Here is a 20,589-nt window from a genome sequence, read left to right on the forward strand (position 1 = left end):
TTTCTGAGAAGACATGGACGACGTCAACATCGTTGACTTAGTTGTGCAAATTTGTGCCGTTGCTCTGGAATTGTCAATCAAAATACAAGCTGGCATGAGCACGTCTTAAGAAAAGCAGAGTTGGTGTCAAAGCCACCCAATGCTCGCCTGTTTATACATTTATCGTTTTTAAAACACAAGTCTAATAATTAATATTTTTTTATAATTCTCTAACAATTATTTTTGGGGGGGGGGGGGCGGGGGGGTTGGAAATCACTTAAAACATGTAGAAATGCAAAAAAAAAAAAAATTCTCCAACAATTTTTTTTGGGGGGGGGGACCAAGTCCAAAATCTAATGGCATGATCCTTGGACTAACCCCCACCCCCACCAAGTTTCGTCGAAATCCTAATCACTTAAAACATGTAGAAATGCAAAAAAAAAAAAAAAATCTAAATTTTGTTTAAAAAAAAGTTGAAAATTTTTTTTTTCTCGAACAATTTTTTTTGAGGGGCGGGTTGGAAATCACTTAAAACGTAGAAATGCATAAAAAAATTTATCTTACAAATTTTTTTTGGGGGGGGGTTGGAAATCACAAAACATGTAGAAATGCAAAAAAAAGAAATCGAAATTTTGTCGAAAAAAAGTTGCAAAAATTTTTTTTTTCTCTAAATTTTTTTTGGGGGGGGGTTGGAAATCACTTAAAACATGTAGAAATGCAAAAAAAAAAATTTTCTCTGACAATTTTTTGGGGGGGATTGGAAATCACTTAAAACGTAGAAATGCAAAAAAAAAAAAAATTCTCAAAAATTTTTTTTGAGAGGGGGGTTTGGAAATCACAAAACATGTAGAAATGCAAAAAAAAAGAAATCGAAAATTTGTCGAAAAAAAGTTGCAAAAAAATTTTTTTTCTCTAACAATTTTTTTTTGGGGGGGGGGTGGAAATCACTTAAAACATGTAGAAATGCAAAAAAAAAATTTTTTATTTCTCCAACAATTATTTTTTGGGGGGGGGGGGGGTTGGAAATCACAAAACATGGAGAAATGCAAATGCAAAAAAAAAAAATCGAAATTTTGTCGAAAAAAACGTTGCAAAAACATGTTTTTTCTCTAACAATTTTTTTTTGGGGGGGGGGCCAAGTCCAAAATCTAATGGCATGATCCTTGGACCATACCTAAACCCCCCCCCACCAAGTTTCGTTGAAATCCGTCTCGGAGTTTTTCCGTAATACAAAAAATTTAACATTTTCACGCTTACGCCGGGGGTATCGCTATAGCTCTCTGTTCTTCGAACAGGCGAGCTAAAAAGGACATTTTAAGCCTTTTGAACTGTTGCTTTTCATTTCCAAACACGATCTACGTTCGTTTTGTTCGTGAACTTTGCATAGCAGGTGCGATGGTAACCGCGCAGCAAGATGCGCCGCCAGATTTTTGAGATTGTAGAATCTCAAATAGTTATTCTGCACTCGGGGCATGATGGCGTGAATGCAAATTTCATCGTTACTCTGCCCTAAGGGGCTGGATATTTGGTCCAAGTACTGCCAAATGGAAGGAGTTTTGAATGCGACAAAAATAAGATTTGTGTTCTGCAGTGTTCAACTATGAACAGTAAACCCCCTCTCTCTGTGTTTGTTTGTCTGTTTGTGTAGGATATCTAAAAAAAGTTGTGCACAGATCTGGATGAAATCTGGTGGGCTGGTTGGGTGTTTGACGAGGACGAACTGATTGGATTTTCCTGAAGATCTGGATACGAGAATTTTTTAAAGAGATTCTTCATTGATGGATGGGGCCAAAAATTATATATAGCACGATATTTCAAAAAAAAACTTGTGGACGGATTCGAATGAAACTTGGTGGAAATTTTGGGTGCGTGAAAGAAGAATCGATTAAATTTTCGTGAAGATCCGAATCTTGATCTGGATAAAAGAATTATTTAATTTTTAAAGTGATTCATCATCATTGACATATAGGACCAAAAGCGATATATAGCATGATATTTCAAAAATGTATTGGGCCAGATATATATTCTTGTGGATCAGGCATTACATGACAGAGGTATGCGGTTTACCAAGTGCCCTTCCAGTTTCAGTTGCGATGTGTTTATTTTCTGGCTACCGCAGACCTTCCCGTCCGCCAGGATTGATTGATGGACGTTAAAATCCCATGGTGTTGTTCAGGAAGACTAGGCCAACTATCACCGGAATCGCAGCCAAATAAATTTGTGCCGTAACCAGCAAAAGGCATAGACATGACAGCGTAGACAGCAGAGGGCATCAGAAGCATAGACGTGCCCTCAACCAAAGATGCGACCCGGCAGCATGTTACATACGTGAGAAGTAGTATGTTCGACAGTGATATTGCTAGCAGCAGTGTTATCAAGAGCACACAAAATGCAATTGGCATTCAGTTGGTTTATTACCCTGTGCTCACAAAATTAAAAGCAAGGCCAAGCGATCGGTCGAGTCCGTGTGTGTGCGCATTATAAAAATTCATTTTCTCAGCAACCGTTAGTCTGATTGACACAAAATTTTCCAAATCGGTGCATCTCCTCCTGTAGGAATTTATGATGATAATTATAAGGTCGTAGGTCACATGGTACAGGCACCATCTTGGAAAAAAAAACCCAAAAAATCTTTGCACCTCTATCTCCAAAACAGCTCCATGGAAAACATGAAACATGGCTCATCGGTAAGTACTCTCCATGGGAAATAAAATATGTTAATGATGATGTCATCAGTGCCTTCATTATGACGTCATAATTCGACAAGTGCAACGCTTGATCAACAACCTGAAAGTGCAACAGCATGAAAAAAAAAACAATATATATATATATATATATATATATATATATATATATATATATATATATATATATATATATATATATATATATATATATTCTCTACAATTGTTGAAACCACTAACCGATCATTGCCAAACTTTAATTGATAAACTATCCATGGGAAATATAGTTTGACAAAAGTGACATCAATCACTGGTCTGGCACCATATTGGATCAAAGAAAAACAAATAGCAGTACATTCAAAGTACACCACATCTTCCAAATAAATAACAATTCTCCAGCGCACGACATCCGACATCGCCGGGGCACCTTCAGCACACGGTGATGCCGCCTTCCAGCACATGGAGTCAGAATTGGGAGGGAGCGATGAACAATAATTGACTGATCAATTGCAGAACTAAAATAAATAAATCATAATCATAAAATAATCAATTGCCGAATAGCACACCCAAATCACCACCATTTCATCCGAATCTAACTTTTTGAAAAGTAATCGAAGAAATGAATAATAATTCATCGATTAATTGATCAAAGATACTCTTTGCAGCCAAATCACTTGGTCACTGTCAAGTCCAAATATCAGCTTCCGAGCTCAAAAAGGTGTCCGAGATATTGCCCAGATGAGAAATTAAAACAATTAAGTAATTAATCAATTGATTAATCAAAAAATAAAATATATATTATTTTTGCTAATGCACATCTTCACTTTTGTCCCCAAATTTCAGCTTCCGAGATCAAAGGATGGCCGAGATATTGCCCGAACAAACAAACGATCGAAAAATCACTCATTGAGTGACGACTCGGTGAAACGGAACTGCACTCGGTAGAGCACAAAACTCCGCCAGGCTGAACAGTTTACATTTTGTGTGCCTCCGATAGGTCGGATCTGAATCCGGACCTCATCCAAAATCGATTCGGCTTGTTCTCGTCACATAACCAACTCGTCCACAACTATTTTAGATGTCATGCTATACATAGTTTTTGACCACATCTCTCAATGGTGAAGAATCACTTAAAAAATTGTCTTATCCGGATCCAGATTTGAATATTCACCAAAATCAAATCAATTTGTCCTTTGTCACACACCCAACATTTCCACGAAGTTTCATCCGAATCAGTCGAAAACTTTGAGATATCGTGCAATATCGTTTTTATCCCATCTCGAAATGGTGAAGAATCATGAAAAAAATTAAATAAATATCGTATCTGGATCCGTATCCGGATAGTCACCAAAACTTAATCGATTTGTCCTCGTCACATATCCAACCTATCCACCAAGTTTCATCGGAATCCATTCATAACTTTTTGAGATATTGTGCTCAATATCGTTTTTGGCGCTCTCGCTGGTGAAGAATCACTTAAAATTCTCTCAAATCCGGATCCGGATTTGGATCTTCACCCGAATTAAGTGTTGCGAACCTTGGCCGGTCGGTCATCGACACACAAAAACATTTTTTTCAGAACATTTGCTTGAAAACTGTGGCCAAAATCGTGTGACAGACGGACAGACTTGACAAGCCGGTAGGTGACATGGGTGGTCGCTATATAATTGCATACCAGTCATAGTTTGACGGATCGGGCTGAAATTTTTTGACAAAGAGGTTTATTATAGTGCACATAAAAGCACGGAAGCCAATTTTTTAAAAATATATATTTTTCGGATTTTTTCAAAAATTTCAAAGTCCCGTTGCTGGGCAACGGTGGCATCCATAGCAACGGTGCTGAAAAGCATACAACTAGATCCTGGTATGCACCTACCAGTCAAGTTTCATCAAAATCGGTCGACTCTTCTGGCCTCGAGGGCTGTCCATTACATACAGACAGACGGAAAACCTGAGAAAAACGGTAGTCTAGCGACCACCCAATTAAATTTTTTTCGGCAACAAACAAGCAAACAAGAAAACGGAGTAAAAAGCGAGTACTCCCTTCCTTCGGCACCCGACGATGACGTCATGCATCGCCGAGATATGGAATTGGGAAGCAGCGGTGTACAAAATCCTTTTAAAAAAAACAAAAAAACAGAAGAGTTGGCTTGCACCAAGTCATTCTCAAGACTGTATGGGGTAAATATTCTATGAATAGCATCTAGTTGTAGTATTCACAAATACTGATAGAAGTAATGAAACTACCTCAAAACAGGGGGGGGGGGAGCTATTCAAATGTTTTCATCATAACTTCTAATTTTCAGCAACCAAAAAATAAAAAAATCTATAATTCCAGCAATCTCTGTGTGTCTGTGTTTGTCTGCGACCGCCATTTCTCTACGACCGCCGGTCCGATCTCATTGAAACTTGCCAGGAATATTGCCGGGGACCCGCGGATGTGCCTTTTCGAGGTTTCATATCGATGGGACGAGCGGTTCCCAAGTTACGGCCATTTATCTGTCGACCAATGACAGGACAGGTGCTATGACATCACGAATGACGTCACAATTAATGTTTATTTATTTATTTTTTGCATGATTGACTGTCTGATCTGATTGAAACTTGCCAGGAATATTGCTGGGGACCCACGGATGTGCCTTTTCAAGGTTTGATATTAATCAGACGAGCGGTTCCCAAGTTACAGCCATTTATGTGTCAACCAATGACAAGACACGGTGCTATGACATCACGAATGATGTCACAATTAATGTTTATTTAATTATTTATTTATTTTTTTGCACAATTGACGTCACAATTCTTCTTCTTCTTCGTTTGGTATGACGTCACAATCGACACTGGGGACCTGAGTATGTGCCTTTTCAAAGTTTGACATCATTCTTCATCCGTTTCAGCTGTTTCCTAAGTGTTTCCCAAGGTTTGAAAGCTGTTTTTTTCCCAAGGTTTGAATTTTCCCAAGGGAAACAGCTGTTTCCCAATGGTTTGAAAGCTGTTTTTTTCTCAAGGTTGGAATTAATTGTTGTGCTTGGTAGACATTTGTGAATACATTTACAGAGAGAGGAGGGGGGAAAGAGAAGGGAGAGGGAAGGGTGACAGAGGAGGGGGACAGAGGCGGGGGACAGAGGCGGGGGACAGAGGCGGGGGACAGAGGCGGGGGACAGAGGCGGGGGACAGAGGCGGGGGACAGAGGCGGGGGACAGAGGCGGGGGACAGAGGCGGGGGACAGAGGAGGGGGACAGAGGAGGGGGACAGAGGAGGGGGACAGAGGAGGGGGACAGAGGAGGGGGACAGAGGCGGGGGACAGAGGCGGGGGACAGAGGCGGGGGACAGAGGCGGGGGACAGAGGCGGGGGACAGAGAGGGGGACAGAGAGGGGGACAGAGAGGGGGACAGAGAGGGGGACAGAGAGGGGGACAGAGAGGGGTGAGAGAGGGGTGAGAGAGGGGTGAGAGAGGGGTGAGAGAGGGGTGAGAGAGGGGTGAGAGAGGGGTGAGAGAGGGGTGAGAGAGGGGTGAGAGAGGGGTGAGAGAGGGGGAGAGAGGGGGAGAGAGGGGGAGAGAGGGGGGAGAGAGGGGGAGAGAGGGGGAGAGAGGGGGAGAGAGGGGGAGAGAGGGGGAGAGAGGGGTGAGAGAGAGGGGGAGAGAGGGGTGAGAGAGGGGTGAGAGAGGGGTGAGAGAGGGGTGAGAGGGGTGAGAGAGGGGTGAGAGAGGGGTGAGAGAGGGGTGAGAGAGGGGTGAGAGAGGGGTGAGAGAGGGGTGAGAGAGGGGTGAGAGAGGGGTGAGAGAGGGGTGAGAGAGGGGTGAGAGAGGGGTGAGAGAGGGGTGAGAGAGGGGTGAGAGAGGGGGAGAGAGGGGGGAGAGAGGGGGGAGAGAGGGGGAGAGAGGGGGAGAGAGGGGGGAGAGAGGGGGGAGAGAGGGGGGGAGAGAGGGGGAGAGAGAGAGGGGGAGAGAGAGAGGGGGAGAGAGAGAGGGGAGAGAGAGAGGGGGAGAGAGAGAGGGGGCGTCACAATTCTTCTTCTTCGTTTGATATGACGTCACAAGGCACATACTAGCACGCACCTACGGGCCCGCACTAATAATAATCATAAAAGCGACAATTATTTTTGAAAACCTGTCCTCTTCCGATGTGATATTTTCGAAGTACAAAAAGGACATAACTGTTAACAAGAGCTCAAGTGAGCACAATATACGCCCGAACAAGAAGGTATATACAGAATTGTGTTACTACATGGAAAACAGCATCCTGGTTGCCATGGCAACCACTTTAGATGACAAACGTATGTCGTGACACACCGTCTCCACAGTCTGTACCTATGTACCAAATATGAAACGTGAAATTTGAAAACTTTGAGAGTTAGAGTGCGGACAGGAACGGACGGACGGACGACCGGTATCACGTAATACGCCCCGATATAAATATCGGGCGTATAAAAATTGACAAAACACCGTGAAACTCGAACTTGTTCTGTAGCTTATCCTAATAAAGCCATGTACAAAGTTTCAGTTGAATATGTTGAAGGGTATGGGGGGGGTGGGAGTCCAAAAAAACCACAGGTGGGCTGGACGGATGGACAGATGGACAGAAAACCTATCGTCCCCTCCAGTGAAACTCATCATGGACTAATAATTAATCTAAAAGTACCATTACAGTCATGTCTCACCATGGAAGGCATCGTGCAGTGCTTGCTAACAGCTTGCATTTGAAGATGTTGTAATGATCCATGCACCTTGGACATGCCTTGTGCATCTTGGGGGCCTGGCAGAAGAGAAGGACTGGACTTGGCAAGGTGGCCTTGAATATGCGATGAGGGGGCGTGGCTCGGTGATTGGAAACCATTCCCTGAAAAGCACAACAAATAGACAAACGTGGAATGAATCCCATGATCAGGTACACAACCAGTAACTCAACGAGGCCCCATCAAAAATAAATAAATAAATAAATAAATAAATAAATAAACAAAAGGGAGAAAGGAGAAGAGTGAGCAGAACTAGCTTCAATTCAATTAACCCGATTGTTGCAGACACCGGGGGAAAGCAATGTATCAGGAAAGTACACGCTGGGAGAATTTCCACTTGATATCATAGAAAGAAAAATAAATAAAGACAAGTTATTGATGAGAATGTTCCTTCGGCCGACTTGCTGTAATCGGATTTCCTTTCGTCACATTTAGTGGGAGCTGAGGATCATGCTCTAACTGGAAGTTGAATCCCCCATGGAATATGTTATGCTCCTGGGGGGATAAAAAAAATCTGCATGTACTCATCAACTCGTAAAGTGCTGTAACTTGCATGGAGTCTCCTTTACACGAGGAAAGACATTTATACATAGTGGTACACACGCTCCCGGTGGGCGCGGCAGGGTCGGGTTACGTTATATAAATTACAGTAGATCTAGGCTCGGGCCTCAAGAACATCAGGTTTTCTCCCTTTACTTTTGTTTATACACGTTAACGCGGCCTTTTCCAAGGAGGAAAAAACCCTTTAGGGAGAGATTATATTATCTATCTATAATTCCAGCAATGTGTGTGTGTGCGTGTGCGTGTGCGTGTGTGTGTGTGTGTGTGTGTGTGTGTGTGTGTGTGTGTGTGTGTGTGTGCGTGTGCGTGTGCGTGTGTGTGTGTGTGTGTGTGTGTGTGTGTGTGTGTGTGTGACCGCTGTTTCTTGACAACCACTCGTCCAATCTAATTGAAACTTGCCAGGTATATTGCTGGGGACCTGAGGATGTGCCTTTTCAAGGTTTGATATTAATCGGACAAGTACTTCCCAAGTTATGGCCATTTATTTACCAACCAATGAAAGGACACGTTCCTGCGTAGGCCGGTGCACGGCCGGCCGACGATGACGTCACATGCCGTGCCAGTTACGATGGGGATCGGTGCCTTAGTTACTGTGGCGTAGGAGTGGCAATGGTCAATGGCAGCGAATGTCATGACAAGCAAAGACAGGGAGGGAAACTTGATTTGAATTAACTCTGTGTGTGAAAGTATCACAGCAGTTGTGACTTCAATGCAAGTGATAATTCGTGGAATGCATGTGAACATTCAGTACAGGCACGCACCACTTCCGGATAGTGATGACTTAATGTATTCTAATAATTTCTCGATTTCGTATGCGCATTTATAGATAAACACAATGCCCCGATCCAGTCGTCGTTTACGAGAGCGAAGGAACGGCCTGTGTGGTTGTTTGAAAGTTTTTTTTGTTGTTTTTTTTGGGGGGGTTGGCACGTACAGGCACGCGAGAGCGAAGGAACGGCCTGTGTGGTTGTTTGAAAGTTTTTTTTGTTGTTTTTTTTTGGGGGGGGTTGGCACGTACAGGCACGCGAGAGCGAAGGAACGGTCTGTGTGGTTGTTTCTGGCTCGTGGTTTGAATTTTTTTTTTTTTGCGCGTACGGGCACGTATTTGTTAGTATTAATATCGTTTTGGAATAACATAAATATTTTGCCATCATCATTATTATTACTACTTTTGTAATTAGATGTGGTCTTGGAAGAACGCCACGATTAGCCATCTTAACAAGGATTGACATCTTAACATTGATTTCGCCAAAATGTGGAAAACCGCCTTGGGGAGGAGGGGAAAATGAAGTCGGTACAACCTGCACTGTGTGACCACTCAATCCTCCTGTCAAGTTTGATTGAGATTGGATAAGTAATGTCAAAAACACAAACAGTGACAAACACACCAAACTGCGTACTTCAGTACGACTTGTCGTGCGGCGTTTCAATCCTGGGAGCCTTTGCAGGATTCCCACTACCACTTCCCCGATAATTTCACTGCCTGCGCTTGCAGACTTCACATTAGTTCAGCATTTTGATTGGATGGACATATGGGTGCCAAGTTAGTGTCAACTATCAACACAGGGCAGGACTCGCGTGCAGATCACAATCCATGTCAAATGGAAGCTCCACATTATATTCCTATTTTACGCTGCTATCAAATATACAAACAGTATGCCATCAATTCCCACTGAAGCCATCAGTTAGCAATCACCATCGTTTGACCGACGGCATGGGTGTCTCGAGTTTAAGACACTTTCTGTTCCATCCTCCCGAAGCATGAAAAGATCCGGTCCATTGCCGGTTGCCAAAGCAAGTCCAAATTTCAGTCCAATTAAAGATGCTGTGGCTGTTCTTTCAAAGAGCGCGAACAACTGCTGGTCAGAAAGCCAAACTTCCTTCCATCATTAAAACCGGTGCAGATGTAATTAATCGCGGAACAGGGAATTCTTGTAAAGGAATGACCTTTATGGGGGTTATCAAGTGCAAAATTCTCCAACATCAACTGAAAGAATGCCCTTCCGCACAATTATTGTGTTGCTGTAAAATTTGGCAACGTGGTTCACAGAGTAACAAACAAACAAAACGCTTGTATTGCTCTTTTATAAATAATATCACAAATGGCCTTCTTAATTGTTGGTTTTCACAAAAAAAATATATATATATATATAATAATAATCACGTGTTTAAATTCATCGCATTTGACTGGGAGGTTTTGGGTGGAATTGGAGGGAATTGTGAAGGGGTTTGGGGGGGAGCAGGCTTGGATCACGTTTCCTTTGAGATTGCAATATGGAAGCCATTCCAGGAGAGCGTAAAGAACTGGAAAATGTGACACCAAGCCCAGACATGAATTTGAACATCAGGACAACATGACCTACTTTTTTTGCAAAACAATAGGAAGCTTACATTGACATGCAGATGCAAACAGAAGGGACGGTTTTAATGGCCCCCTCTGTTATGATGAGTTTGGTGAATGATGGTAATTTATCAACAACGAGAGAGAACCCCATTTAGAAAAGAACAAAATGCTTGTTGTTAGGAACGGTGGTGAATTGGCAGATTTCGAGGCACTCGAGCCGTGTAAAATGTGTCGACCGTGACGTCATCCACAGATCGACCCGTCACATCATCAGGTTTTAACACGACACGAACCATTCGAGTCCCCAAAACTGAGTGGTAAATGGAATTGGCACGTTTTACCAGATAAACAGGGTATTGAAGGAGCTGGCAGAGCAAACAAATCATGCTTATCTGCTCTGCCAACACGAGTTCATGCCATTGATGTGTGAAAGGCATATCTCTGCTCGTACAACGCGATAGACATTCTGCACAAAAAAAAAAAAACAGCCACATCACTGATCCAGCCAGACCAACTGGTTGTAAAGCATCAAAACCTTTCCATGCCAAAGTCTTCCAGGGTGTAAGAACTTGGTAAATACAAAATAATTCACGAAATCTGGACACAAAATCGTTGGAAAGTTTGTCTTGCTTCTGGACCTTGCTGTATTCAGCAATTCATACGAGTCTGTGTGCCGATAACCTGCATTGTTATAACATCACTCCCCAGAAAAAGTATCCAGTGTATTGACGTACCTAAGCTTTCGGAAAAGTTTTGACCCCAATTATTTGGCCATGAACACACACAAAGCACGATACAACTCAACCGATCATGAATGGAAGTTCCTTTCTTTCTTTTTTTCCGTACTCCAATATGGCAGCGGTGGTGCACAGATTGCTGATGTCAAATTCACTAATGGATGTTGTTTCGTGACATCAGCGAACTATGGTTTCAATTGAAAAAAATATCAATGGTTTTGTTCAGATGCCCTATTTCCCACATATGTACAGTAAAGCAGCACATATTGAAGAAGTTAGGTTTCAGAAGAGCTCACTTAAATATTTTAAATAAATAAATAAATATAAACTTAAAAAGTAGAGCTACATTTAAAGTACACCGCCCCATGCCAAATAGATTAATAACAAATCCTCCAGCACGCGGTTGAGAGGTTTCAGACACAAATTGCCGGGGGGCGCCTTCGGTGTCTCGCAACGCCGCCATGCAGCACATGGAGACAGAATTGGGAGGGAGCGGTGTACAATAAATGCAATTAAAAAAATAAAAATAAATAATCGAAAAGTAATTTCTTAATCAATTGGCCAATACCTAAAGCACCATGGTTTCATCTGAATCTGTAACTTTTTGGAAATAAAGTAATGAATCAAAAAATTAAATAACTAATTGATTAATCAATAAATCAAAAATACCTTTCACAGCCCTCTCCCTCATTTATATGCAGCATCAGGCTGCAGGTAGCATCATTGGCCGGGTATGCGGCTATGCCACTGATGCAATGCCCTTATTACCAGCACACTGGTACTCATTTTGCTGACCTCAGAAGGATGACAGGCAAAGTCAACCCCACCTGGTGTTCATTCAATGGCCAACAGGGGATCAGACTCATGACCCCAAAATCCCAACCCAGCCACCCTAACCACCAAGCCAACACCAGGCTTCTATCCATCCATCCATTGGGACCATACTCTGTGCAGAACATTGGTGCTGCCTAAGCAGTCTCCTTAGCTATTTGGCACAATCCTGGATGGGTCACCACTCCGACACAGGATACCAGCAAGCTGGTACTCGTTTTGCCAACCTCGGAAGGATGGCCAAGCATGACAGGCAGAGTCAACCCCACCTGGTATTAATTCAATCCCGAATAGGATTTGAACTCAGGACCCAAGGGTCCCAAGCCCACCAACCTAACCATGAAGCAAACATCAGGCTTCCCTTTTATTGCCAAATCACTTTTTCACCGTCATGTCCAAATATCAGCCTCCTCACTCAAAAGGTGCTTGAGATATTGCCCAGACGAGAAAGAAAATAAATAAGTAATCAATCAATCAATCGATTCATCAAAAAATAAAAAAATATCTTGTTTTAGCCAAAGCAGTTGTTCACTATTGTGTCCAAATTTTAGTTTCCGAGAACAAAGGATATCTGAGATATCGCCCGCACAAACAAACAAACAAACAAACAAACAAACGGAAAGAAAATTGAGTACACCCTTCCAGCACCAGGCGACGACATCATGCAGTGCCTGGAGATAGAATTTGGAGGGATGGTGGTGTACACGAAAAGGGATGGTTGAAAGCAGTCAAGACACCTGTTTATAGATTATACAACGATTAAAAAAAAAGGTTTAAGTACCGAACCACTGGACAAATTCTCAACTTCATTGATTAAGATGATGTATGAAAGCCTCTGTGGACTTAACCGGTAACGAGTCTCATCATGCTGATCATGGAAAACAAAAAAAACAACAAGGAAACAGAGTGTAAGGGTGGTGTGCGCTTCGCAAACACGTACGCCTTGAAATGCACATTGATGTAAAATGCTCACACACCGTCAGCTTCCATAGTCTGAGAGGGAGTGAAGGAAGATGAAGGAAAGAAGGGAAGGAGGGATACTATAATGAGTGTGTGATGAGAGATTGTAACTGTGGGGGGGGGGGAGCATATCAGAGCTATCAAAACAAAGTGGTGAGTCTGAAAGTTAGAAATCATTCACGGGCTAACCATCCAGAGCATTAGCTAATAGTTATGATATTATGACGACGACGACGACGACGACGACGACGACAACAACAACAAAAAAAATAATTCATGAGCAAATTCAGCCTTGAGGCCACGAGTCCGACATTTAAATCCACCGAGCATTTGGGAGAAAGCAATTTTCTTTAAAACTAAATACATTCAAGAAGTGGGAAAATAAATAATGACCAAATTCGGTTATCATTATTGGGGTACCAAAGCCTTACGGCTTGGTACCCCATTGTTTTTCTTTTGGTTTTATTTTTTTATTACTACTTGCAAAATCGAAGATTTAAAAATATATATTGTTATGGTTGTGGTGGAGGGGGGGGGGTAGATGGAGGGATTTCAAAAGGAAAGTTAGGATTGAAGAGAGTCGTTTGATCCGTGGATGTGTAGGAGACATCTCGATGTAAATGAAGTAGGGAAACTGTGAGCTTAAGTGTTACTCGTCACCACGCGCCGGGGGGGGGGGGGGTGCAGTGTTAATTAGATAGGGATTAAGGATAATTTCCCCAAGTATGTGATTGGCCCTGTGAACATTTTTGCATTTACAAGCCAGCCACGAAGGAGTTTCATTTTTATAACCACAACCACTACAACAACAAGCGAGCCAGAAGAGCCGAGCAGGTCGAAGCCCCGCCTTCCTGGGTTTCGTGCCAGCAAGCCAAGCCCAGAAATGGAAGAAGGGTGAGGTTCGCAGTAGTAGTTGCGAGAGGAACATGGCTGGGACGGAGGATCTTGCTTTGCTCTCCTCTCGGCACGACAAAATGGCTGCGTGATTCTCGTGTTGTGCTGTGAATCGGCTCGCATACCGAGCAAGGCACTGGCCATTGACTCTTGTCTGGCCGTGAGAGACCGACCTCAAAGCCTCGTCTATATCCCCAAAGAGACAGCGCCATTCTGCCAAGCAGGAGGTCGGTAAGCATAATCGACGAAGAAGCTTCACGGTGGATGGTGAACCGTGGCGTTGAATATCGCCTAACGAATTGCCTCAAGTACACCATCTTACTGCAAGAGAGCGGCTCAGAGCCATTTTGGGTATGTCTACCCATGCAGGATGAAGGGCCTCAATTCCAAAGTTCCACAGAGACAATCGCTGAACCACGCTAAATGCACAAAAAAAAGGGAATGATTTTCTTTTGTTTCATTTTCCCCTCGTCTGTATTCAAGTCTGTGTATAGAGGTGCCTCGACTTTAGGCTTAGTTTACGTCACGCATTATTACATTCTGAATTATTGTCCCTTCTAAATATTTGTCTATTTTCATTAAATCCACGTTTATTTTAAGTTTCTGTGTCCGTGTATTTGTCGTGCGGCTCGAATATAAACCCCTTGTGCTGCGCATCCATCGCTCCACCAGTTCTGCCAATGCCATTCCCACGCGCATGCGGCGGTCTTCGAGGATCACGTGTCCACCTCCGAAGGAAAACCACTTGGCAATCTGGCCTGGTCGGTGTTAACCGCCCGTCCACCACAATTGCGTCGAGGGGTGGGGGTTAACCTAACCGCCCAAACCCGCGACAATATTGATCAGTTGATTTTGTTATTCTGTCTGTCTGTCAATCACCTACAGGCCACAATTCTAAACTGATTATCATGAAGCTTTACCAAGTTACCGACGTAGTCTCAATTGAGAAGCCCATCGATTTTGAGGTCAAAGGTCATCTTGAGGTAGAATTTCAAAAATAGTCATTTTTCATCCGATTGACTTGAAAGTTGAACACGATTTGCATATTGCGTCACTGTATTTGGAAAGCAACTATTTTTTGCGATTAAATGGTTAAGGTCAACTCAAGGTCAAACTTCTAAAATCATCAATTTCAATCTGAAAAATAATCAGTTTTCATCCGATTGACCTTAGCCTTGATCAAGATTGTCAAATTTAATCTTAACTAGTGCGGGCCCGTCAGTGTGGGCCCGTAGGTGCATAAACCATGACTGGATTGGGGCATTTTTTCACCCCCCCCCACCTCTTTCGCCCCCTCCTCTCTCCCCCTCTCTCGTGCCAGTACCCTCTCTCGTGGGTGAGGCATGCCAGTATGTGCAGCTTCGTTTCTTCGCTCTCGTAAACGACGACTGGATTGGGGCATTTTTTCAATTAGAATGGACCAATCATATCATAAATGGCCATAACTTGAGAAACACTTGGGAAACATACTCAGGTTCCCAGCGTCAATTGTGACGTCGTATCAAACGAAGAAGAATTGTGACACCCTCTCTCTCTCGCTCCCCCTAGTCTCGCCCCTCCTCTCTCTCGCTCCCACTCTCACCCCCTCTCTCACCCCACTCTCTCCCCCTCTCTCACCCCCTCTCTCGAATTGACACCCCCTCTCTCTCACCCCCCCTCTCTCCCTCCCCTCTCTCGACCCCACTCTCAAACCTTAATATCAAACCTTGAAAAGGCACATCCGCGGGTCCCCAGCAATATTCCTGGCAAGTTTCAATCAGATCGGACTGTGAATCGTGCAAAAAATAATAATAATAATAATAATAATAATAATAATAATAATAAATAAATACACATTATTTGTGACATCATTCGTGATGTCATAGCACCGTGTCTTGTCATTGGTCGACAGATAAATGGCCGTAACTTGGGAACCGCTTGTCCGATTGATATCAAACCTCGAAAAGGCACATCAGCGGGTCCCCGGCAATATTCCTGGCAAGTTTCAATCCGATCGGACCGGCGGTCGTCGAGAAAACGCGGTTGCATACAGACAGACAGACAGACAGACAGACAGACAGACAGACAGACAGACAGACAGACAGACAGACAGACAGACAGACAGACAGACAGACAGACAGACAGACAGACATTGCTGGAATTATAGATCGATGAAATGGATAATTTGATGTATACATGGCAACCTTCAGAGAGAGAGAGAGAGAGAGAGAGAGAGAGAGAGGGGGGGTGGATTTTGCATGTATCGTGCTCTGCATGACATCTTTTTCTTGTTTTATTATTCTTCAATCCAACAATGACTGTAAATCCAACAATGACTGAAATATCTGTGAGGCTCGATGTTCAATCAACAATATCCCGTTCCTTAACAAAATGGGCCTCGATGGACAGGCGGCAATATTTTATGCATTCATATGCAGCCTATGGATGCTACATCATTTCATGCCTGGTGTTGGCTTGATGGTTCGGGTGATGGGCTTGGGATCCTATGGTCCTGAGTACAAACCCCACTCAGCTGTTGAATTAATACCAGGTGGGGTTGACTCTGCCGTCATCCTTCCGAGGTCGGCAAAATGAGTGCCAGCTTGCTGGTATCTTGTGACGAAGTGGCGACCCGTCCAGGATTGTGTCCAACAGTCAAGGAGACTGCTTAGGCAGCACCAACGCTCTGCACAGAGTATGGTCCCGATGGATGGATGGACGGATCATTTTCTGAGGGCACAGCTGTACTGCCGATGCAATGCCCAAGTGGCAATAAAGAATCTGGTAACATGCCACCCAGTGCTACCTGCCACATGGTCGGTTTGTCAGCAACCAAACCGACACCCTGCCCAGACAAAAAAAACAACAACACCTGACGAAGAGCAGATGAGCTCCCTTTGGGAGCCAACGGCCATCCAGTATGGAGATGGGGTCTCCTAAAAAAAACATCCAATGGGGGAAGGAAAATTTATTTTTCCACCCAGCCGAGTCCCCCTCTCCTGCACAGTGATCATGTGAAGAGGTTTCCTTGTTTCAGGGCGAGGTGAAGGTTTTGCCAGTTTTCCCTCTTCTTTTTATTTCTTCGACCCTTACCGAGAGTGGCTTTATGCTTTGTTTATGGCAATTCCCATTAAAAAAAAAAACAATTACTGAAAATGATACATCTAAAAGCTCATACTGAGTTTGGAAAAAGCATCTTAATGATACTGCAGGCACGTAGAGAAACGTTTTGTGGTCAGACGAGACAAAAATTGAACTTGTTTCTCTAAATTCAAAGTGTTACGTCTGGTGCAAGCCTAACGATGCACAACAGCCAGTCAACACCATCCCGACTGTCAAGCATGGTAGTGGCTGCATCAGGTTATGGGGTTGCTTTTCATCAACATGAACTGGCAAGCTCATCAGTATCGAAGAGACAATGGACGGTGCAAAGTACAGGAGAATCCTTGATGAAAACCTGCTTGAGTCGGCCATGAATCAGAAACTTGGTAGGAGATTCACATTTCAGCAGGACAATGAGATGAAGCACAAAGCTAAAACCACATTGGAATGGCTGAATAAGAAGACAATAAATGTTCTTGAGTGGCACAAAGTCTTGATTTTTTTTTTTTAACCCAATTGAGCATTTATGGCGAGACTTGAAGATTGGAGTCCATCGACGATTCCCATTAAACTCGGCAGAACTCGAGAAATTTTCACGTGAACAACGGGGAAAGATTTCACCATGTTACTGAACAAAGCTGTTGTAAGGAACAGGCAAAAAAGCATTCATCGAGTACAAAATAACTGGACTCGAACCCAACAGTACAGGAGTAAACAGAAGCTATTTCAGAAAATAACACGAAGCAAAAACATGAAAAGGACAACCAAAAATATCCAACATACCAGCAAGGCATTATTCAAAGTACATAAAGGGGGTAAAGAAAGGGTTAAGAGAAGTGTGAGCCCGTTGAGAGGAACAGCACAGGAGAAAAGGTGGATGATGAGGGTGAGATGACAGGTGTAGTAAACAAGCCGGTACGCGGACATGAGTAGTCGATCAAGTCGAATTTAGTCGTTTTTCAGCAGTTACGAGCCAACAAAAGTGTCCATAGCAACGGTTCTTTCTCACACATAACTAGGACATACCATGAACCTACCATACCAGTTTCATGTATATCTGACTCATAGTCTCTGAGATATAACGAACTTCGTCTTTTTATTGTTTTCGACCAGGATTCTTTCAAAGTCCATCTTCTCCGACAGTTTTCATAGGATCCGGTTGGAAATTTTTGACAATATGGCTGAATGTACTGCCCACAGTCACTCGTGTCCTGATTTTTGAGATTTTTTTTTGAAAATTTCAAAGTCCCGTTGCTAGGCAACGGATGGGTCCATAGCAACGGTTCTCATTAGCACACAACTAGGTCATGGTATGAACCTACCAACCAAGTTTCATTGAAATCGCCATTGTCTTAACGGAGCACTGGACCGAACAGACATACATACAGACAGACAGACAGACAGACATATCGACGGAAATACTGATAATAAGGGTAGACTAGATTGACTACCCAATTGTTATTTGCTTCGATATTTACATCGAGGAAGAGTCAGGGTAACTTCCAATAGCGAGCAAAGAGCATCTCAGGGTGATCCAAGTAAGATAGGAAAGATCCATGTGGGAGTAAAGGAAGTGAAGAAACGCCTCAAAAAAAAAAAAAATCTACATGTATATGTGTGCGTGTGCGTGTGCATCAAGGGAAGATAAAGCTCCAGACCCAGATAATACACATCCAAGAGTATTGAGGGAGGTGGCAGAGCAGGTAAGCATGGTGTTGACGGATATCTTTAACAGCTCACCGGAGTCAGAACAGGTACCGGAGGATTGGAGAGTAACAAATGCAACACCATTATTAAATAAATGATCCAGAGAAGAATTGGGGGAACTATAGACCTGTTCGTTTTGACCTTCGTTGTGCGCAAGGAGTTGGAGATGAACAGAGAACCATTCAAATCATTTCAAACTCATTAAAAGGAAGTTGACACGGATTCAAGAAAGATGGATCGTGTTTGATAAGTTTTTAAGAGTTCTATGAAAGTTTCTGAATGGTTGGATGAGGGAAGTGCAATTGATGTCGCTTATGTTGACTTTTGGAAAGCTTTTGATAAAGGTACCACATTGGAGGTTGTTGGCTCAGGTGAGGGCTTGTGTGGTAGCTGGTATAGTAGATAACTGGATTGGAAACTGGTTTATTAATAGGAAACAAAGAGTGGCTGTGAGTGGGAGGATCTCCGGCTGAGATTATGCAAGTAATGGGGTGCAACAAGGATCAGTTGCAGGCTTGGTATTACTCATAAGCTACACCAACAAAGTGCACAGTGGGGTTAAGAGTAGACTATCCAAATTTGCAGACGATGCTCAGCTTGGAGGTAAGGTCGACAGCAGAGAGGAGGTAATTTGATGCAGAAAAAGCTTCGATAATCTGATTGGGCAAAAGGTTGGCAGACGCAGCTTAACACAAGCAAATGTAAGGTTCTGCGGTTGGGTACCAACACTGAAAATGTGGATTATATAATTAATGGAGCATCTTGGAGCATGTGACACAAGTAAGGATCTGGGGGGGGGGGTGGTAATATCTGCAAGAGCAGAAACAGCACAGTTATAGTTATAGGTAACAGCACCGTGCCAGGTAGCGACAGGTAACGCTAATAGTTTCAGGTTGTGATGGGATGACATTAATGCTGGGGTCTTTCACTCAGAAGGTAGTTGAAATGGCCTCCCTGGAGTATTGGTGGAAGCTGAAACGGTGCTAGAGTTTAAACTTGGGTTGGATATGTACCTGGAAACATCGAGGGCAGAGGGGGACATGGGTATTGGGGGAAATGCATGACAATGGGCGGGTGGATGGCTTCCTCATGATCAGACTTTCTTGTACAACTTGTACAATAGTGGAAAGATAGAGGCCATGGTTTTCACACAGGTGGTGAAAATTTAAGTCCTTGTGTGTGTGTGTAACATATACATATACATATACATATATATATATATATATATATATATATATATATATATATATATATATATATATATATTGTTGCAGAAATGGCCCTTAATGTGTTATTAAATATAGGATTAGCCCAGATCCCCCATTAAATGCATGTCTAGCCAGGTTGTTGGGTAAATGGACGCTACGTGTGTCGGGAGGTGTAAGAGGCTGTTCATTGTTCGTACATTGGTGGTGGACCGAGTGGTTCTTCTTCCTTCCACTCTCCGGACAATAGTCCCCGTCCAGCACTGAGAGGGGGAGTGGCCAAGAAAAGGAAGTGAAACTGAAGGGAGGAGCCAGTCGGCTTCGAGGCGAGCGAGCGAAGGAAAGGCAGTGGTGGATCTGCCGGGAGAGAAATTGAACCTGAGCGTGCCGAGTCTACCTTTTTGGGAGTAAGAGAAACTGAGAGCGTCGAGTCGGGCGATCGACTTTGTGGAGGAGTGGTTTTGGCCGGCGGTGCCTCTTCGGGTACGGACCCAGCCTGCGGAGCCCAACACCTCGATTTGGCCTTGTCTGGTGAACAGGCCAGGCCTGGACTTGTATACTGGACCTTGGGAGAAACCAGCTGAAACCCACCATTGATCTTTCACTCTGGTGCAGTCGACCTTGCGGGGTCTGAACGCGCCGAGGCTGCGTGCGTGAGGGCTGCGACATGTGGACGAGCGCCATTTTCCCACGCGGCATGCTCGAGCTTGGGCGCTCGTATCCATCGACATCAACTTGTCACGAGCCACATTCGTGCTTTCAACACTTTCCTCTCGTCCATGAAACATCTCCAAGTACTCTGTGTCTTGTCTGCATGTCGTTGAAGGTTTATCTCATTAGAGTCTCCTTCGAAACCCGTAATCCGTAGCTCC

General features: G+C 43.5%; 1 protein-coding gene across 7 annotated transcripts in view; it reads right to left on the bottom strand.

The window, feature by feature from the left end:
- The window catches only part of LOC147021069 (myocyte-specific enhancer factor 2C-like), a 91,998-nt gene that overhangs the window by 10,883 nt on the left and 60,526 nt on the right, over positions 1 to 20,589 (bottom strand). For all 7 annotated transcript variants that reach the window (XM_085890802.1, XM_085890801.1, XM_085890797.1 and 4 more), the window contains one exon: positions 7,323 to 7,501. In XM_085890802.1, the coding sequence (XP_085746928.1) occupies positions 7,323 to 7,501 (179 nt within the window). The remainder of the gene's footprint in view (positions 1 to 7,322; positions 7,502 to 20,589) is intronic.

Source organism: Eptatretus burgeri, chromosome 8 (assembly GCF_056783735.1).
Source record: "Eptatretus burgeri isolate ZD-2024b chromosome 8, Ebu_testis_v1, whole genome shotgun sequence".
Taxonomy (NCBI): domain Eukaryota; kingdom Metazoa; phylum Chordata; class Myxini; order Myxiniformes; family Myxinidae; genus Eptatretus; species Eptatretus burgeri.